We start from the raw sequence: 23,072 nt of genomic DNA, 5'->3' as shown, positions 1-23,072 counted from the left end.
GTGTGTATAAACATACACACGACATATGACATCAAAGAGAGTAGACACTCCTTATGCTTTTGAATCGCTCTCGCAGTACTTTAATGTCATAAACTGATCTGTCTTGCAGTGTGCAGCGCTGGTTCACGTCGAACAAGCCTAATTTATTTTCTCTCACAATCTTTATAAAATATATATAGGCTATATAGCAAAAAAAACAACAAAAAAAACAAACAGAAACAAGACCATCTAGTGGCAATGTGAAAGGAGTGTATCTACTAATGTCAGAGGGGTTAACCGCAGTTTAAAAAACAAAACAGCATGTCCCAATATAATGATACCCTCCTAAAGCATGTTAGCAATATCAGCTTATATAACTAGTAGCTAATGTTAGCATCTTACCTGCTGCACTGTCTGCTGCTTTTTCGTCATCAGACCGATAGCACTCCTTTCACTGGTGACTTTGTGTTTGAGGCCACAAATGTTACAAAGCTGTCATTAAGTTGAAGTTAGTGTGCTCCTTAGCACTGGGAGCTCCCTCTGCTGTCCATAAGGTGCCTCTGCGCACCAGCCATTTCAAACCCAGCCTCCAGTATTTGGGCCACGCCCAAATCCTAATTTGCATACACTCCTCAATCCTCAATCCTCAAATGCCCAATCCTCAATCTTCAAATGCCCAATCCTAAATCCCCAAATCCCCAATCCTAAATGGCTAAATGATTAAATGCCCAATCCTAAATACCAAATTCCCAATCCTAAATCCCCAAATGCCCAACCCTAAATTCTAAATGGCTAAATGACCAAATGCCCAACCCTAAATAGAAAATGCCCAATCCTAAATACAAAATGCCCTATCCTAAATACCAAATGCCCAATCCTAAATACCAAATGAATTTTCGATTTGGACTTTAATGGCGCTTTTCCACTACACAGTACCAGCTCGCCTCGGCTCTGTTTGGTTTTCCACTGTGTAAAAGTTGTACCTGTACCGGCTTCCAGGTACTTTTTTTCGTACCACCTCCGGCGAGGTTCCAAGCGAGCTGAGGCGATACTATAATCTGACGTGAAAACACAGCAGACTGCTGATTGGTCAGAGAGAATCGTCACTATTCACTGCGTCATCATTACACGCGCCAGCAATAGTATCCAGATAGTATCCAGAATAACCCCGCTATTTATAAAAAGTTTCGCCAGAGATTGCGTGATATATCCAATCCATTACATATTATGGCAACTCGGAAGAATACGCCGTGGTCAAACGAGGAGGTGCAGACTTTCCTTTGTTTGGTTGCTGAAGAAAGGATCCAGCGAGAGCTTGATGGGGCAACGAGGAACGAAAAAGTGTACCAAGAAATCTCCGAACTGCTGTCCACACATGGCTACAACAGGACTTTCCAGCAATGTAGGGAAAAGTTAAAAAACTGAAAAGTGACTACAGAGCTGTAAAGGACCACAACGGCCGCAGTGGTTCAAACCGAAAAAACTGGAAGTGGTACGAACAGATGGACGGTATCTACGGCCATAGACCGGCGAGCAACGGGAGGGAGGGTGGACTTGACTCGGCCACCAGTTTGCTGGAGTCGCTGATGGAGGAGGATGGTAAGTGTTTTAAGTTTACATTACATTAACCCTGTAGCTAGGCACTCTCTGCGTGAGAGTTTTGTTTTCTGTAGGCTGGCTTTTGGAAAGCTGAAGCTCACTTATAACAACGAACACTGTAAACTTGTGTCGCAGATAACAATTGCTGCTAGCTCTAACGTTAACTAGTTGCTAGCTGCTATTGCTATTTCATAGTGTGTTGACTTTTGTATTATCTTTCTATTCAAGATTCCTATTCGACGAGTGAGAATGCTTCATTGTCTCCCACTGATGCCACGTTGGCATTGGCTTCGGCACCAGCGCCCGGATCCAACAACGGTACCAGAACCAGTGGTACCATCGACACCCACACGATCAGCAGCATCAACACCGAGACCCGCAGCAGCGTTGACACCAGCAAACGGTTAGTATAATAGGAGAAAATGTAAACCCTTCTAGCCTATTGTCTGTGAATCTATACACACTTATTAATATATAATTAATATGAATCATTAATCGTATCAATAACTCATTAATATAAAATATATTATTAATATTAATATAACGTAAACTTACTTGCATAACAACAGGAAGCATTCCCAGTTATGGGAATCAAGGATTCATTAATAAACCTGTTCAGTATTTTTATAACTTTACAGATGTACACAGTGTATGCCTTTACTGTACACATGGTAATTTAAAGTTGACATTTACTAATAAATAGTGGGCTCAGATGTTAAGTCGTTATATTGTTAGATTCTATATATGTAATAGTAAGTTGTGGGCTTTTATGTATGTATTTTTTATCTTTTTATGTCTTTTTTATGTAGCAGATGTAATGATAATACATGTGAACAATTTAAAACATACACAACCTGTGAATGAAACGTGTGTTGTCTGTTTTTCTTTATTGTAACTCATTCATTGTAATTATTTTTTGTCCAGGACAGAGGAAACGACGGAGGGAACAGGAGCATCTCACTGTCCTGAGGGAGATGCAGACATCTGATGTCGAGCAGATGGAGTTGAACCGGGCACAGCGGGAGCGCCATTTACAGATGGCACTCGATGATGCAGCACAGGCAAGAGAGTTAGAGGTGGCTTTGAGGAGGGAGGAGATTGCTGCAATGTCGTCCTTCAACCAGGCCTTTCTGGGAACCCTGAGCCAGCTTGTACAGGCACTGAACCGGCGGGACGCTGTTCCACCACCCCTGGACTGAAACCCCAGTTTGCTCATTTGAACCTCATGTTTGCACTACATGTAATATATATATATATATTGTGTGTGTGAATTTATATTTATATTATAGTTCTTTCTATTTGTGTGTGTGTGTTTAAATAAAACCTTTTTGAAACTTATTACAAAAGTGTCATTTTTGATGGGTTGCTTCTTTTACAAGGATTTGACCATGTATTTTCAAATGTTATACTGTGATAACCTTAAAAAAAACAGCAGAGACAACATTTTTAAAGATAATGTATTTATTTCTTAGCAATTAAAGTAACGCATCAGACCCTCTCGTACATCCCTGCCCTCCTCCTCTGCACCCTGTGCCACTGCCACCACAGGCTCTGCTGCTGCAGGTGCATCCCAGTCATTGTCATAGTCCTCTCCATGACTCTCGCAAAGGTTATGCAAAGCACAGCAAGTAAGAATCATAGATTTCACGATTGTAACATCACAGTCATTTCTTTTCATGAGACAACGCCACCTTCCCTTCAGTCTACCAAAAGCGTTTTCAACCACGACCCATGCTCGACATATCTTCTTGTTGTAGATCTGCTGTTCTGCTGTCAGCCGTCCAGTGTCAGTGAATGGTTTTATGAGCCAGTTCTGCAGGGGATAGGCAGAATCTCCCAGGATGTAGTAGGCAACATTCACTCCACCAATATTCCTGGTGTAAGCTGGAAAGAGGTTGCCACGGCCAACCAACTCCCACAATGTGGACAGTCTTAAAACACGGGCATCGTGCAAGCTGCCAGGCAGTCCTGCAAACACGTTCCAGAACAGTCCTTTTCCATCTACAACACCTTGAAGGATAATGGAGTGCCAGCCTTTACGGTTGAAATAGTCACAGTGGTACTCCTGTGGTGCCAAAATGGGTATGTGTGACCCATCAATTGCACCAACACATTGCGGGAGCCCCCATCTGTTTTCAATGTAGGCAGCCATTTCTTCAAACTTCTCCTGGTCTGGGAAACGAATTTGTTCAGGAACCAACAAAGTTTCTGCAGCAGCAGTGAACTCTTGAACACACCGGCAAACAGTTATTATGCTTACTCCGAAAAGATGACCGACAGTTCTGTACTCTGAACCGGTCGCAAGCTTCCATAGTGCGATGGCCACTCTCTTCTTTAGAGGAACACACTTGCGGAAGCTTGTGTCCTGTCTCTCCATCACTGGACGCAGTTTGTTGTACAAGTATGTAAATGTTTCTTCGGACCTTCTGAAGTTCTGAACCCACTGCGCGTTTGTGAAACCGGGAACAATAACATCCCACCACTCGGTAGCTCGGTTGAAAGCCCAAACAGACGGTCTGTCGCGGCGACTTTGCAAAGCGAAACAGATCTGAAACTTATAAAGAATACACATTTTAGTACGTAATACTGGTAGCTATAAAGTTGATAAAATACTTTGTATATAATATAGTGTTTACACATAAGCAAACGTTAGCTACGTTAGCATAACTTACCCTCTTGCGTCGGCTTTGAACAAATGGATTCGTCTCGTAGTCTGAACTCTGTAGTAATTCCCAAACTCTCCAGTTTTTTTCAGCAGTGTTTCGTTTTGCTGCCCTCAGCCTCTCCTGAAACAACGTTTGTCTTCTTGCTGTGAGAAACAGCCACATCCCGAGGATCAAAAACAACATGCACTCGATTTCCTCCATTGTCCTGTGTGTGAGCCGAGTCGAGCTGGTACTGGTAATGGAAAAGCGCCATAAGTTTCAAATTTAGATTTTTAGTTTTGGTTTAAGCATTTTAGTTTTAGACTTTTAGTTTATAATCTGACCCAATAATTCCTCCATAATACATGACAATTAAGACACTTAATAAATGTCTTTAAAAGCAAACATTGGTAATCGTGTAGATGTGGCAGTGGAACGTCTGTCCAGTAACATGGTTATGAAGATGAGTGTCTCTCATGCCAGCTGAGACTTGAAAGCCTTAGTGATCTGAAACAAAGAGACAACATCCAGAAGTTGCATGGTAATATGCTCATGCTTATAATGGGGAGGGAGGGAAGGTTGCGAGCCATTTGTGCATACTTACTGAGCAGTAGTGGCACGTATATATGTCCTGTGTCTAATAGGAGAGTGGTAGTGATTGGAGCTGTTTGACAGCTGACTGCATCAGCTGGTCGCAGCCTATGCCTCCGACACCTGACTGAACTAACACTTTGCTCGATATGGCCATTGTAATTATTTTACATTATATTTCACGTGTTGTTTTTTTTTTCATAAATGTGAAAAAGTATAAGATAAACATCTGATTTGATCAAATATTTTTCATCATATATATATATATATACATATATATATATATATATGATATGATTTATCAGTGAAATATGTAGCTTCTTCATGCTATTAATCCATCATTACAGTCCCTCAGTCAGACTCCTCCACTCTCATCACTTCACCAAACACACCTGCAGACATCACCAAAGGTAAAGCTGACATCAAACTCACACTGCTGCATTATTACTCTCACACACTCTGACCTCCAGTTTCCCATCATGCCATGCTGCAATCACATGTTACTGCCCAGATAGCAATTACACTTGGCCCGGATCCGTTTTAAGCCCCTTGCCTCCGTTTCTATCTTAGAGACGTTTTCTGATTGTGAACCAGATCCGTGCCAGATAGAGGTTTCAGCTTAAACATTCTAACTGCCATCAGTTCAGTATTTATATCATTTTACAGATCTGGCCCAGATCACTTTTCCCATAGGTAACCGAAAGACATTAGCTGTGTCTGACACTGATTTGGTCCAGATCTGCAATATGAATCTGAGCCGATACTGTTTTCACATAGGCTTCACTGGTGTGGCCCGATTCTGTGATACATATCTGAGCCGACTGCATTTAAAAAAGGGCTAAAAACTGCTCTGGCCCATATCTGCAAAATGGATTTGAGCCAACACTGTTTTGACCATAGACTCTCAGAGACTACCTGATGTGGACCACATTCGAAATAATTTTCTCAAACTGTGTGAAGAACTCCGTGGAATAAACATTTTCAAAACAACATGGTTACCTGTCTGCATATATTTTTTTTCTATCTAGAGCATGAGATAAATGCATTGTCATTAAGCTGAGCAATATTATCAGTGTTTAAAAACTATACAGCAACATTTTGTGATGCTATAAGGTCCGTTACAGCACAGGTCCGTTTGAGCTCCGTTTTAGGTCCGTTTTACGACAGCGCCAAAAGTGCCAAGTGAACGTTGGGTCTCGCTTGACTGTCGTCTTGCAGATACGGTCCATATCCGTACTACGGACTTCAGCCAGAAGCGCCAAAAAATAATAAAAAATATCATCAAACCAAGCTGTCAACGGAGATTTATCTGACCAGCTAGGCTACCACACGTACGTTTTTATGTGTTTATTCTATGTGTTTTTTTTATGCGTTTATTCTAATTTACTGTCTATTACAACCCGAATTCCGGAAAAGTTGGGACGTTTTTTAAATTTTAATAAAATGAAAACTAAAGGAATTTCAAATCACATGAGCCAATAATTTATTCACAATAGAACATAGATAACGTAGCAAATGTTTAAACTGAGAAATTTTACACTTTTATCCACTTAATTAGCTCATTTAAAATTTAATGCCTGCTACAGGACTCAAAAAAGTTGGCACGGGGGCAACAAATGGCTAAAAAAGCAAGCAGTTTTGAAAAGATTCAGCTGGGAGAACATCTAGTGATTAATTAAGTTAATTGATATCAGGTCTGTAACATGATTAGTTATAAAAGCTTTGTCTTAGAGAAGCAGAGTCTCTCAGAAGTAAAGATGGGCAGAGGCTCTCCAATCTGTGAAAGACTGCGTAAAAAATTTGTGGAAAACTTTAAAAACAATGTTCCTCAACGTCAAATTGCAAAGGCTTTGCAAATCTCATCATCTACAGTGCATAACATCATCAAAAGATTCAGAGAAACTGGAGAAATCTCTGTGCGTAAGGGACAAGGCCGGAGACCTTTATTGGATGCCCGTGGTCTTCGGGCTCTCAGACGACACTGCATCACTCATCGGCATGATTGTGTCAATGACATTACTAAATGAGCCCAGGAATACTTTCATAAACCACTGTCTGTAAACACAATCCGCCGTGCCATCAGCAGATGCCAACTAAAGCTCTATCATGCAAAAAGGAAGCCATATGTGAACATGGTCCAGAAGCGCCGTCGTGTCCTGTAGGCCAAGGCTCATTTAAAATGGACTATTTCAAAGTGGAATAGTGTTTTATGGTCAGACGAGTCCAAATTTGACATTCTTGTTGGAAATCACGGATGCCGTGTCCTCCGGGCTAAAGAGGAGGGAGACCTTCCAGCATGTTATCAGCGTTCAGTTCAAAAGTCAGCATCTCTGATGGTATGGGGGTGCATAAGTGCATACGGTATGGGCAGCTTGCATGTTTTGGAAGGCTCTGTGAATGCTGAAAGGTATATAAAGGTTTTAGAGCAACATATGCTTCCCTCCAAACAACGTCTATTTCAGGGAAGGCTTTGTTTATTTCAGCAGGACAATGCAAAACCACATACTGCAGCTATAACAACAGCATGGCTTCGTCATAGAAGAGTCCGGGTGCTAACCTGGCCTGCCTGCAGTCCAGATCTTTCACCTATAGAGAACATTTGGCGCATCATTAAACGAAAAATACGTCAAAGACGACCACGAACTCTTCAGCAGCTGGAAATCTATATAAGGCAAGAATGGGACCAAATTCCAACAGCAAAACTCCAGCAACTCATAGCCTCAATGCCCATACGTCTTCAAACTGTTTTAAAAAAAAAAGGAGATGCTACACCATGGTAAACATGCCCCGTCCCAACTATTTTGAGACCTGTAGCAGAAATCAAAATTGAAATGAGCTCATTTTGTGCATAAAATTGTAAACTTTCTCAGTTTAAACATTTGCTATGTTATCTATGTTCTATTGTGAATAAAATATTGGCTCATGTGATTTGAAAGTCTTTTAGTTTTCATTTTATTAAAATTTAAAAAACGTCCCAACTTTTCCGGAATTCGGGTTGTACTTAAACGTGCAAGTGAAATGTTGTTTGCTTCGTAGATAGCAGTTACAGGCTGTTATTTGCGCACCAGTCTGTGTTATGTTAAAGCTGCATCTGCTATAGCGCTACTGTGCTATACAAATAGCCTATGATTGTAGCACAGAATAGACCCAATTATAGGATAACTGAATCAACTTTTTAATATCATGGCATATATTTGCGCTAATGTGCTGAATTTTAAAAGGTAGTCTTAGCTTAGGATGTCCAGACGTCCCCGGTTTCAGGGGACAGTCCCCGTTTTTGGTTGCCTCTGGGAAAATACAGAAAAAACTACCTATGTCCCTGTTTTTTAAGATAAAACTTGTTTGTATTTCAATCAGATTGACAGTCAAACTGAAAATGTCCCCGTTTTTTCCAAAATTTTGGGATTATGTCCCCGGTTTTGGTCTCGGACATCTGGTCACCTTATCTTAGCTTTAGCTGCAATGCCGTTAAAGCGCTGAGAATTGCAGGCACACATTCATGAAAATGACATGCAACATTGTGAGCTTAATTTTACACCTTGACCGACCATTTAAACACTTGCTTGAATTGTATGCTGCCAGTTAGCCATCATCTAACAGTGTCAATCACTGATGCCACAACCTGCAGCTTTCTTATCTTTTTCATTTTTGAGCAACACTTTTTGGCTTGCTGAACATTGCAGTTGCTTGGCTGTTAACAACTATTAAGTTAGATGAGACACTCTCAGAAAGACTTCTTTTTGTGTTTTATGGCGGTTGGCAAACCAACTTAACGGCGCATTACCGCCACCTCTCAGAAAGACAAACCTAGCAATAACATTTGAGGACGTAGCCTATGATAAGAAACTTAACGATGAGAAATAAAATGATTCATCGAACAGATTTCCCAGCAGGCCGTGCTCTTTTGTAAAAGTTGAGAATAAAACAAATAGTCCAGGCAAACTAACTCATTTTGGAGCCAAAAATAAAAATAATTGTAAAATAATTTTTTTCAGCATAGATCATTTCTATGAGGTGTCTAGAACAACATACTAAAAGTCCTAAGAAATCCTATTTGAGGAAACATGTTAATTTATCATCAATCCGAAATGTGTGCCATTAAGGACAGCAACAACACAACCAATATTTGCATATAACAATTAATTTTCTGAAAATTACCAGGACATTGTCTGTTAAATTTACGGACACTTTAGGGACACTTCCTTCAACATTAAAACAGAAATTTCTGTAGATTAACATTTTCTTCCGGACCATAAATGGAAAATCCATTATGCAGAGATTGAAAATATTTTTTTAGCATAGGCCTCTTCTGTAGCAAATAAAGCCAGCACAATATGTACAAATTGAACATGGTTTATTTTTACCTCATGTGAACATTCTTAAAAATGCGTTCAGTAGCTTTTCATCTGAGTTCATTTGAACCTTTGACGCTCGTTCAGGATTTCTTCACAGGAAGACTGGTAATGACAAGAAATAAAAATGAATGAAAAAGTACAGAATAACATGCAGAACAGGTTGAGATTGAATTATTAAGTTCCAGTTTAAACATTGCTTATAAAATATCTGTTAAGTCATTCAGTTATCTTCAGATCACAAATTAAGATATTTCTGATGAAATCTGAGAGCTCTCTGACCCATGGGGAATGTGTGTGGTGTTGTTGACGTAGACCCTGCATGTGCTGCACCTTGTTTACTGGCAAATTAATGCACACGCAAATTAATGGTACTCTAAAGCACTGTAAAGATGTTCGAGATGATGAAAAGGAGAAATCAAAAAAGAAAAAAAAAAGAAAATTCTTAGATATTTGTTAAAAACTTTTGTAATATTTATTTACCTGTTTTTTTTTTTTTTATGTATAAAAGCATCAATTTCATTAACATTTTACAATATATTCAATTAATGTTAATGCATTAACTGACTTAAACTAACAATGAGCATTATATTTCTTGGTTCATCTTAATAAAAGATTATCCCTTCATGTTAGCTCAGGTCCATTAAATAATATTAACAGTAATATTATTTAACAATAATCTTATTGTTATACAAAATCTTATTTCTTATACAAGAAAATTAGAATATAACTTAAGACCAATACAAAGAATTATTATTATTCTAAATAAATCAATAGGATAAAAGGTAAAAAAATAATTGCCATGCAATTTGGAATCAGTAATGGGCTTAAATTTGTAAGTAATCTGCCCATAAATGTCTATACATTCCTCTGCAATAGTGGTTTTCAATTAAATTATCCCATATCTGTTCTGAGAAAAAAAAAAAACATTGCTAAGTCCCAAAAGTAAAATTAATTTAGCCACATAATCATGTAGGAGAGCTGATAATCATGGAGGAGAAGCAAGCCATTTTAGGCAACACCAGGCTTCATATTCAATAATACTGCAATATAGATACTAATATCAAACATTTATTTTTGTTCATCAAAAAATCCAGTTCCTGTGCTGCATTATCATCATTTTGTGTTTGGTGAGGTAATGTGGGTAAAGTACAGTAGCTGCGCATCAAGCAGTAATTTCAATCTAATAATCACTAAAACTGTTGACCATTTAATTCCTATAAATAATTACCGTATTTTCCGGACTATAAGTCGCACTTTTTTTCATAGTTTGGCTGGTCCTGCGACTTATAGTCAGGCGCGACTTATATATGTTTTTTTCCTCATCACGACGTATTTTTGGACTGATGCGACTTATAAAAAAATACGCTATACTAAACTATTAAAAGTCTGGCTGCAAAACATTATTTTAATTAAATTTAGAATGTTTTATTTCTAAGCATCAAACACATCTGCAAATACCACTGAACATAAAGATGCCATCAAACTCCTGCATTACTTTCACACACAACCCTCACATGAAACTTTGTGCATTTTTACTTTCTCAAGAAAACTCATTCTGTATGGTTTATAAGCGTTTTGAAAAATGAGGACACCTCACCCTCTCCTTGTAATTCCTGTGTCATACCCATGTCGTTATACAGAGTTGTGGCCTGATGTGTCACAAAAACAAGAACACACACACACACACACACACACACACACACACACACACACACACACACACACACACACACACACACACACACACACTCATACACACACACACACACACACACACACACACACACACACACACACACACACACACACACACAGACACTGTCCTTCATCCACCACACATCTGACCATCCTATCATGCAGTGCACACAAACATAATATCACTGAACAAGAGGTATTGATTGATTGATTGATTGCCCCAAGCAAGCACTTTTAGGCTACACCAGGTCTTTTAATAGAGTTAATGATGATAAACATCTGTTTAATTATTAAACCATTATTTACATTGATTAGCCCCATTAAACCTACCTGAGTGTGGAAAGGAGAATCTGGTGAATAGCAGTGTCAAAAGCAGCAGACAGGTCCAGTAAGATGAGTACTGAGGATTTTGAAGCTGCTCTTGCTAGTTGCAAAGCTTCAGTAACCGAGAGCAGGGCAGTCTCAGTTGAGTGGCCACTTTTGAAGCCAGATTGGTTGCTGTCCAGGAGGTTGTTCTGTACAAGGAACATAGAAAACTGGTTGAACACAGCTCGCTCAAGTGTCTTTGCAATGAATGGCAGAAGTAGTTAGTTTTCTAGAAGGGTTGGATTTAGAGATGGTTTCTTAAGCAGTGGGCTTACCTGAGCCTGCTTGAATGCTGAGGGAAATGTTGCAGAGTGAAGAGAGGAGTTGATAACGTGAGTAAGTGAATGTATGATTGAAGAAGAGATCACTTGAAGGAGGTGAGTGGGGATCGTATCAATATAGTAGTCTTCCAACAATAATTTATTCTGTACTGAACTAAATCCTTTTACTGGTTTACTGGTCTCGTTTAAAAACACCTGGCAGGTTTGTAGAAATGTAGTGTTTATAGTTTTTCACATTAAAAAATAATAAAGTGTATCATTAATTATGTTAACTATTATGTTAATAATTATATTGTTAATTTTAAAGTTAATTTGTAACATTTTTATATATTTGTATTCAAACATTAAAAATATTTCACAATCATTACACAGTTTTTCAGGTTATACCTCCTTGAAGTGTTATTGCTAATGTCAGCTTCAATTTAGTGTAAATTTTTAATTGTTTCATTTACCATGACTAATGCTAATACTAGTACAATATTTAATATATTTGTGAATTACATAAAGTGATGCTCAATATCATGAACATTAGAAACAGGCCCCTCACCCTCACACACTCCTACACAAACCTCACTATCACCAGATCAAGGTAATGATTTGCTTCTTGAAATGCATTATTAATTCATTAATTGAACCTTGCAGTACATCTGTAGTCTGGCCAGACAGTTTTATTTATTAACTTTTATCAACTAGCAACTCAACCAGGTTCAAGTAATGACTCCATCACCTCACCTCCAATCACGACCATCACATCTCTCACCTCCACACAACCCACCTCAACCTTACACACATCCACCAGCATCACGGGTAACTCCACAACACTTGTGCTCTCTGATGTAATTATAAATGTTTATTGAGAAAAAATTACTTGATTTATGATGATTAACATTTAAATATGTGTTTTTCTCAGGTACCACAGAAAGCACATGTGAGTATTTGTTTGTCTGCTGTGTGAAGTCAACTTTAATTGTGTTGTTCAAGACACAGTTTCTTCTTATGGATTTGTGACTGTTCATACACACTTACACACAGGTCAGTACAGCGTTTTGGAGAGTGTGAAAGAAAACGAAGCTCATGTGGTGAATATCATCGGCTCTGAGGACCGAATTTACACAATCAGGATAAAGGATAAGCACAAAGAGATCCGTGCTCAGCAAATATCTAACCAGACTGTCTTTAAAATTCCTTTTGAATGGTTAAAACCATGCACTGTGTACAGCGTCAGTGTGGATGACTGTAAACTCAGTGGAAACAACACCTTTACTTCCAGTAGTAAGTGTGAAAAAGAAGATTTCTGCATGAATTAAAACAAGCTGAAATAGACTCAGATGGGACATAATTTACAGTGACCTCACACTTAAAATATCCAGTTTGTTTACACTTAACAGAATAATATTTTGTTACATAACGCAATGATAGTTTTTAAATGTGATTTTTAAGTCTCCAAATACTCTTTATAATTTATTTTAACATCATAGGGAGCAATAACAATTCTTATATTTCAGGTTTGTATTATGTTGCTGAATAGATTGTGAAGTATTATGTATTTATATTTGTCTCTCGTTTCTTGTACAGAAAATGGAGAAACCGTTCCAAAAACTGTTGTGACAAGCGTGACAGATAATGAAGTGTGATTGAAAGGAGAATTCACTGGTATTCAATGGGATCTGACTGAATGTGTTGAAATAACGGAGCAAAACTCTTGTGCATCCACACACATCGTTGTACTGGACACATGTAACTACACAATGAATGTTGATCTGCCCCCAGGTCGGTATTTAATAAAGAAACAGATGTATCATTATTCAGTTAAATTTTTACTGCTGTTTAAACACAAATGAAATGTCTGTAGAATAATGATGAATGTTAAATCAATCTCTCTCTCATGATGTAGAATTGACTGTTTTTCAGTTCATGAGTGTGAATTTGAACTGGTCACAAAACACAGGAGTGTTCTCAATTTTAATTTTATTGGCATTAATTGCAAAATGACTGAGTTAAATACAATGATATACATTATACATTTCTATAGATGCATTTCAAACACTGATTATTAATATCTGTTTAATATATATTTCTTTGCTTCAAGTATAGCCAGCATATGTTGTGTATCATAACAAAATTCAAACATATTTAAAGCAGTTTTACACAAATGTTAAAAATTTTATATTACTTGCATTTTAATTCTACATTTAGTTTGATATCTTAATTCACATTCATTGTCAATTCATTGCTGTTTGTTGCTGACATGTTTGTGATGTGACTTGAAAAGTTTGATCTGTATTTTATTTATTTATTTTTAATGAACTGAATGTTTTTGTTTCAGTCAAGCCGCACATAAACTTCAAGAAAACTATTCCCTCTCAGTTTGAATGGATGAATAAACCAGAACGATGTAATGCTGCACTGCTTAACATCAACTGCATCAATAATGAGAACAGTAAGTACTGGACATGTTTGATGGGACTGTGAATTCATAATCACATTTTTTTTTTGTTATTATTGTTTTCATACTATAGATTTGTTGATGATTTAATAGACAAGCAGATGATTAATTAATTTTATCTTCTTTATTTATCAGAAAAGGGCACAGTTTATAGTTTAAATACCCCAGTGTTATTATTACCAAACACACAGTACAGCTGCACTGGAGAATATCCTCGTGAGAAACAACCCATCAAGAGCCATGAGCTCCTCATTCAGATCAAATGTGGTGAGTTCATTTAAAAAAACAGATGGCACTAATTCAGAGTTCTTCCTTTTTTTTCTCTCCTGCACACCTGAGAATATTTACCAGCAATGTCATGATAACTATCAAAAAACAATATATATTACTAAACGGACAGATGAGATTCATCCCTGACGAGTTTCCCAGTTCCGAACTCACTGAATCAACCCCAAAGCATTGCACTCACACCTTCATGTTTCACTTCTGAGACGGTGTTCTCTGGGTTGAGCACCTGTCACCTGACCAAAAGAGCTCTGCTTTTGTCTCATCTGACCAAATGACGTGTTTCCAGTATGTATAGTTTTTCTCCAGGATGTCCTTCTTCAGTCTAGCTTGGAGGTGTCTCTTCTTCAGAAGAGGTGTTTTTCTTGGTCTACAGCAACGCAGTCTATTCCTGTCCGAGCCTCTAGTGTCCGTCTTCATTGAGACTTGACTGAATCATTCAATAGAGTCTCGGCAGTTGTTCTTGGGTCTTTAGAAACCTCTCTCAATAGTAAAAAAAAAAAGAATGTATATCTTTCCCTTCCTGCCGCTGTTCTCCACTGTGTGGGTCTCTTCAAACTTCTTGTACTTCTAATTCTCTAAGTAATAGTTAATACTTCTCAAGGCAGTTCATGACTTGAAAACGCTTCGTTAAATGTATTTATGCTTCTCTTCCTTTTTTTACTATTATTTTTGTCTTTGCCATGATGTCAATACATATTATTTTACTTCATCATCAGTTTACAGTGTAATTTAAAGGTTTAGAGGATTATGTTAATTAGGCAGAGGTGGAAAGAGTACAAAAATATTCTACTCAAGTAAAAGTACCATTACATTAATGAAATTTTACTTAAGTACAAGTAAAAGTACCAGTCTAAAAATCTACTAAAGTAAAAGTAAAAAGTAGCTCATTTAAAATTTACTAATTTATAAAAAATACTAATCATTTAGGTTTATTTGAAAACTACATGATATGTGTGCTGGAGCAGGGTTAGAACTAAACTCTGCAGGGCTACGGCCCTCCAGGAACTGAGTTTGACACCCCTGGGATAGGTCTATTAATCTCAAACTAGTTGTTTTTAATTAAAGGAATCAGTTATTTAGAATAATAAAACATTTGGGCTGTTACCAGGCAAATCAGTATCAACAAACTCATCTTTTAATGCAGAAGATTCATTGGAAGTGGCATTTAGATGTATTACACTGTTTAGTGCAGGACAAGAATGCATTTAACCTGCAGTTACAAATGCATGAATAATGTTTTGATATACAAGACATAAAATGTTGAATACTCATTTGAAATGATAAGAAACTAATTATTTAAAAAAATCAAAAGATACTTTAAATGTGAAATTAAAATGGCCAGTATGTGTCAGCAAGTCACTGTTAATAAGTGAGTCATTGCGATTGAACCGAATCATTTAAACGGTTGTGTTTGGAATTATTTTCTGTTGTAGAAATAGAGCTAAAAAAGGCAATAATGGTGTCTAAAACGCAAGTCTCTTAATTAACTTGTTTACTGAACTGTTATGTATATGTATATATTCATGATGATTTTTGGAGGAAAAGATGGCATTCTTTGTGTGATTTTGATTTAATATACGTCTAAGTTGTACGTTTTTATGTGCATGAAAACGTAAGTAAATGTACGTGTGGTAGAACCACATTTAACGTAAAAATAGACACGTATTCTCATGAGATCACGTTGCAACGCAGCATTTGAATTTTCTGCCCCTATATCTTACATTTTGTGATCATTCTAAATGCATTTTAGGAGACTGAATCACACAGTGAAAGAACGCACAATAAATGCGCGCGCACATCATTAAAACAAAAATAGCACACTCCTCACCACTCTCTTTTTGGCTAATTTGTGCAAAACCTCTTGCTAAAATGTCAAAGCTTCATTTTAGCCACCAATGCAACGATGCAATTATTTAGCTTACCTCTACATTCTTGCGAAGGGTTGATGTCTTGTCGAGATTTTATAAGCTGCTAGTTTGGTCTTCCTAGGCAAGTACAGCTTACACTGCATAATAGAGCATACATATGGCCATGGGTTCACTTCGTTTCCTTCGAGTTCAACTTCAGAATATGACGGGGTTTCGTTTTCAGCGGTGTCTGCACCACTAACGCCTGTTTTGACCGTCTGCATCTTTCTTGTGATTTTAGCGCCAGTTTGCCCTCCTGCCCATTATTTACTGCCGTTGTTTCCAGGGAGCGATTTATTTTTTTTATTTTTATTTTTTTTTACTCAGTAATTAATGTGTTTTAAAATGTAGCGAAGTACAATACTTCAAACAAAATATACTTAGGTAAAAGTAAAATTACAGATTTAAAAAATTACTTTAAAAAGTATTAGTACACAAAAAAGCTACTCAATTACAGTAACGCGAGTAAATGTAATTCGTTACTTTCCACCTCTGTAATTAGGCAAGTTAGGTTAGTTAACGACAGCCATTGAACAACAGTTATTTGTTCCGTAGCAATTTTTTTTTTACATCATTCATTTATTCCAGTCAAATTGAAATAAGCTTTCTCCAGATTAAAAATATAATAAGAAATACTGTTAAAATTACCTTGCTCTGTTAAACATCACTTGCGAAATATCTGAAAAAGGACTGAAATTTTATAGGGGGCTAATAATTTTGTCTTCAATGTATATATTAGGGGTTGAATGACTTCTGGGTTTTTTTTTTATTGATTGAAAGTCGAGTCAAAATCGACTAGTCACTGATGATGTCATTAATGGACCGGAGAATCGAACACCGTGTGCACAGCTATGGCACAGGCTAACGGTGCTGCCCACATGGCTGTTGCTACTATAACAGCTCATTTTTATCAGTTCTTTTGTCTTTGGGTCATTATATTTCTCACAGATTTCTGCTCGTTCTAAATCAGATACAGATAAAGTAGCACAGAAAAGATTCATTTGAATGTGTGTGTGAATTAAATCTACCTGGCAGCGTCTCTCTACTAGTAGGGAGGCTGTGTGGTTTAGTTATTAAGAAATATATGCTTGAACTCACAGAACAGTGTTGACTATATTACCGCGCTGAATGGTTCTGTGCTAGCGATCTGCGTGTGACGTACAAGCTTCTGTCTGAAGCGATGTGTGTGCGTTATAGAGCAGCAGCCCATTAAATTAGAACAGCGATTTGCCTGTACTGATAGATGTTTTAAACGTGCATTCTCCCGTTTAGTTTCGAGCGTTCAGTAATATAATCACACATGTCTTGTGGAGCGCTTTCAGAATCTTCATTTATTTTCATTTCCTGTTTGGAAACATAAATGTGAAAGTCCTTCTGAGATTTCTTATTCTGTTGCACCCTCTATAAGTATGGAATGATATTGCGGACTTTATTCAAAAGGAATTGCAAATTGTATTTGCAACTGCGTTTTCAATTTGTGGACGCATAATGTGACATAATCCAAACACAAATGCAAATCGCGCATTACCGTTTTCATTTTCGATTAAGTGAACGCACAGTGTCTGCCAAATTTAAAATGGAAATACAAAGCCCGTTTGCAATTGTGTTTCCCATATCTTACGAGCTATGAGCTTGATATCAGCTGCTGAATCAAGGAAATGTGACCGTGTTAACTTGTGGCCTGTGTTTACCTATTATGAAAATAAACAATAAGGTCTCAGACAACTGTACATTTGTGGCTACTGTGGCTTAATTATAAACACTATCGTTAACTCATATTTACCCTAGTAAAAACATGGTACATTTTAGTACGATCGAAGATACAAAAATTCTATTAGAACAGACTTGTATATGTGCATTCCCAGAAGAGATGAGAAATGGATTCGTGTTCAGCACCACAAAAAGAGCATAAGGTGTCAATAGCAGGAAACATCTTTTTTAAAGCTTCACAGGATAGAAAAGATGAAGTAATTTGTAAGACACATCCTTAATCTTATTGGTTATTAAGTATTTAGATGACAAAGTCCACACAAATTAATTAATAATTATTTATTACCGTCGACTGTGAGTGGCGTCACTTCCCAATGCAAACACGCCCAATAAAATGGCCCCACCCCTGTCACTTGATTGAAAGGTTTCCATGTAGACGTTGGAAATTCAAATGCAAAAGGTATTGCGATTCCATTTGAGTTTTGGCAGTTTACATGCACAGTGCAGAGAGAGTGAAAAGGCAAATGTGGTAATTAATTTTGCTATTTAAATATGACAGGCTCATAGCTCGTAAGATATGGGAAACACAATTGCAAACGGACTTTGCTATTCCATGTTAAATTTGGCAGACACTGTGCATTCACTTAATCGAAAATGAAAACGGTAATGCGCGATTTGCATTTGCGTTTGGATTATGTCACATTTTATGCGTCCACAAATTGAAAAAGCAATTGCAAATACAATTTGAAATTCCTTTTGAATAAAGTCCGCAATATCATTCCATATATAAGCTTAAAGTGTCATGGCAGAGCATTAAAGTCGACTAATCGATTAGTCTGTGCAACCCCTAATATATATATATATATATAAAATTATAAAGTTATTGGCCCCTATAAAATTTCAGTCCTTTTTCAGATATTTCCCAAATGATGTTTAACATATTTAGATATTTATATATTTAGATAAGAGTTCAGATGCAAAAGCCTCTAAGTGCCATTTGAAATGTTTTTCTAAAATGTGCAGTTCTATCAGGCTTCTTTAGTAATTCGATGCCAATAAAGTTAATAAAGTTATAGTTATTTTCATTTTCATCAAAGAAAAGTAACTGAACATAGATAGGAGCCTGAAATAAAGCTAATTTTAGAAGAAGATTTCAAACAGCACTTTTTAAAAGGCAAAATATTATATGAAAATATACTAAAAAATATTTAATATATAATGTTAAACAATCAAAGGGTTTTTATCATTATATTATAACAACATATTTGGTTTCATTCTTTTAATTTGTCCACTATGTTTTATTAGTGAATTTTAACTCTGTTCTTTTCATCAGGAAACTTACTATATCACCTTGACTTCACTTAAACGGCAAGGCATAAATTAAACTAAAGATTAGTATTTTTTTTTTTTTTTCATCTGTTTCTTTGTTACATTTTAAGGATGTAATTTTTTTTAACAAAAGTTGATATTTATATTTAATGTTATTCAATACACTGACAAGTGTGAACGAGGAATCCAAATAAGACAACTGTACTTTTTTTTTTCTTTTCTTTTTTTGAGTCATGGAAAGCCTTGTGTACACTCAACTATGAATAGCGAAGATTTGATTTGAATAGTTGGTGATTTCTATTTTTCTTTATTACAGACTGGCAAAAGAATGGGCGATTTCAGCCCCTATCCAGCAGCTCATTGGAAATCTCCTGGACTTCACTCGAGGGAGATCGATGCTCAGGGATTGAATGGGAACGTTATTCAGCCAGCTGCAAAACCCCTGGCAGTGATGGAAACAATCATCGTAAGAGCTCCAACTTTCCTGTTGTTTTACCAATACACCATCACTGAAATTATCATCCACACATTGTCTGTAATAATACTCCAGGGTCTTTTATGATATTAGTGGAGGTAATAGATGTTCAGTGTCTTATTCAGGTATGTTTTGTCTTTTCAGGTGTGAGCTGTACACAAGACAGTGGCACTAGTACAGTCTGTATCATTACTGGATTATTGCCATATACAGACTATGAATGCAGTATTACTGGAACAGTCAACCAAACAAATTATGATATTTACACTGGTAACAGTAAAACGCTTTCTGACAGTAAGTTTTTCCTCTTCTTCTTCTTTTTTTCCTTTAGATCTCTTTCCTCTGTCCTTCTTCATTTTGCAGTTATTTTATGGATATTAAGCTTTACCCCATGCATTTTCTATCTATAATGTGTTTTGTTAATAATTTAATCTTTACAATCAATTAACAATTTACTGCTGAATGAAGTTTTCATAAATGTTGCAATTAAATGCTAATTGTATGTAAATGAAAGGTCATTGTGTGTCTAAAATATGTTTTGATTCATTCTGTTTGATAGAGCCCATTTTCAGATCAGAAATTGAAGAAACTCACCCTTCTCACAATTCTCTTGAAATAAAATGTGAAAACAATGGACCAAAGATAGTCTGGAATGGAGGAGAGGGAACATTCACAGCTGAAATCACATACAATGGAGAACGTCCAATCACCAAAAAACCCAAAACTAAATGTTCATTTCATTTTCAAGATCTTTACTACCTTACAACATATAAAATTAAGGTACCTAAATCCCACTTAGTTTCTTTCACCATCTGTCATTCATGCATGCCAAAGAGTTAGTTTTGGAATTGCTGTTTATGCAATGTTTTCATGTTTGTTTCACAGTAAATATGTATTATTTTCAGATTACAGCCAAGAATAAAGAAGGAGATTTAGCTTTCATTACTTCTGAAGCTACTACTCAGTGTAAGAAAAACCTTTTCTTGTTCCAGCACAACTAGAGATATTTGCCATTTCAGTTCAGCTCTATCACTATTATCGGTTCAGCGTATCATCTTTCCCAAAGTGCTTTAAACATTGCCAACACACACACACACACACACACACACACACACACTATATTCTGCAAGAAGAAGTGTACAAAAACATGGGGGATGCTAGGATAAAGATAAACTGATTATTTGGCTGGTCACTTCCTTTTGCAAAACCTTTTTAATGAAGAAAACAACTGAAGATGGCACCTTTAAATGTACCAACATACTGGAAGCATTTTATTCAGCCTAATTTCATGTGTTCTTCCCCAGACAACGATAAGGCTGTCGTTGGATTGCTGGTTTTCCTGATTGTTGTGATATCAATTGCGCTGCTCTTGGTGTTCTTCAAAATTTACCTTCTCAAAAGAAAGCGGTCAGTGTCACAGTAAATCCCAGCTGTCCTCTGAACTCTTAAGACACAATGTTTTCTGTGAACGTTCATCAAATGTTCATCAATGTTTCTAATGGAATTGCTCTCCACAGTGATGGAGAAGATGGAGAAGATGAAGATTGTGTATATGTGAATGTTCCTATGCATGTACAAAGAATGGAGACAAAACAACAGACCAGGAAGTGAATATGGATGGCTGCAGTTTTATTCACAAATACTGTTAAAATTAAAACCAGTATAATATCAGAATAGATGACTGCATATCCAAAGAAAAGACAACTTTTTGACATTCTTTACAGTGACCGCAAAAAGTATTTTTATGCTTAAGTCACAGTTGAAAATTAGCAATTTGTTAACACTTAAAAATAAATATGTACATTTATTACATTTTCTGTCAGCATTTAATGTTAAAGATTTGTTTAAATTAATTGTTTGCGACAATCTTGCTTTACAGTATTATGTCAACAAATGATTGGACCATAGATGCAGTGCAATACAGAAATGAGGTTTAAATATCAGGACATATTCACTTGTCTGAAAAGTTGAACAAGATGTGTTATGGACTGACACAAGTACAGGAATTAAGAGCCTCTGGATGCAGACAAGACATTACAACCTTATTTCACAATTGTTTACATCAGCTCTGTAATAATATTAATTACTAGGGGTTTAACGGTACGTGTATTCATACCGGAACGTTTCGATACAGGTGTTTCGGTACGGTGCACGTGTGTACCGAATGACGGAATGCAATATTTTGTGCGCGGAATATAAGTACATTTTTGTGTTTCTAAACGAACATATAAAGTGGCGGAAGTCTCCACGTTCAGCGCAAATCCCGCCCTGCAGCTGATTCTAAGGCTGGCGACACACTGGATGCGTGGCGCAAGTGTCTCAGCAGCTCCCATGTTAACAGGTTGAGCTTGCAGACTGCCTGTGTGAGACGCGCATCTCAGGCGTGACTCGACCCGCGCGGAAAACGCGTGCATGCTAGAAATAGAACCGACGCCTATTTTCACGCGACACGCAAGCGTGTTGGAAGCGTTTCCAGGCAAAATAGAATAGGAAAATATGTTTATATGTCATTTTGTACACAAATACATATTAATTCATGACACTTTGATGTTTGAAAGTCTATAGGTTGACATAAATTCAGATATAAATGTAATTTAAAAAATAAATTAATAATTATCGATTTTCAAATATTGCACCCGTCAAACATAGTCTATTTTGCCGTCAATACTGTTGACGGTGTCCTTTATCAGAAGGCTTTATATTTATGCTCAACATGAAGTATAGATATTGTTGTCATGAAGACAAGAGCCTGGTCTGTCGGCGGTCTCCCTCTATGTCACCTACAGCAGCAGGCACAGCACGCTTCTGGTGAAGCCGGCCTACAAGCTGGGATTGGTAATGCTGCACTGTAATCATAGTTATTTATTATATTTTTCATTATATTTGAACTTTGGTTTGAAACTGAGAGTATTTTATTTAGTGGAGAACTTTGCAGCAGTATTTTATTTCTTATTCTTTTTTTTATTTTATATATATTTTATTAAAAAGTATTTAAAAAAAAAAGTGTATAGTAATAAACAACCTGCAGTTTAATGTTTGCATTTCTTTCCCTTACTGTACCGAAAATGAACCGAACCGTGACTTTAAAACCGAGGTACATACCGAACCGTGATTTTTGCGTACCGTTACACCCCTACTAATTACTTACTTTTATTAGTTCAGTAGTGAATATATTCAAAACTGAAAAAATTAATACATTGCATCATTTCATATAGACCTGCATTATTTGTTTTATTTGCCTAAGTATAATATCATTAGGATATATGCCAATGATATTCTGTTATACAGTATGAGCTCAGTCTACTATTTCAGTCATCATAGAAACTTATGCTGGGTACACACCAAAATATTTTTTTACATCTTATAAGATTTTCAAAATGTGATAGACCACAAACCTGAGGATAAA

The 23,072-nt window shown here is 36.7% G+C and overlaps 1 protein-coding gene across 1 annotated transcript in view; it reads left to right on the top strand.

Moving 5' to 3' along the window:
• The window catches only part of LOC132160207 (receptor-type tyrosine-protein phosphatase C-like), a 53,550-nt gene extending 32,164 nt beyond the window's left edge, over window positions 1-21,386 (top strand). Inside the window, exons 7-12 of the mRNA XM_059569948.1 lie at window positions 19,508-19,657; window positions 19,811-19,960; window positions 20,226-20,446; window positions 20,572-20,632; window positions 20,971-21,073; window positions 21,184-21,386. Of these exons, the coding sequence (XP_059425931.1) occupies window positions 19,508-19,657; window positions 19,811-19,960; window positions 20,226-20,446; window positions 20,572-20,632; window positions 20,971-21,073; window positions 21,184-21,277 (779 nt within the window). The 3' untranslated portion in view covers window positions 21,278-21,386. The remainder of the gene's footprint in view (window positions 1-19,507; window positions 19,658-19,810; window positions 19,961-20,225; window positions 20,447-20,571; window positions 20,633-20,970; window positions 21,074-21,183) is intronic.
• The last annotated feature ends 1,686 nt before the right edge of the window (window positions 21,387-23,072 follow it).

This window comes from Carassius carassius, chromosome 16 (assembly GCF_963082965.1).
Source record: "Carassius carassius chromosome 16, fCarCar2.1, whole genome shotgun sequence".
Taxonomy (NCBI): Eukaryota; Metazoa; Chordata; class Actinopteri; order Cypriniformes; family Cyprinidae; genus Carassius; species Carassius carassius.
Note: the sequence above shows the minus strand (reverse complement) of the source record. Positions and strands in the feature narration are given on the sequence as shown.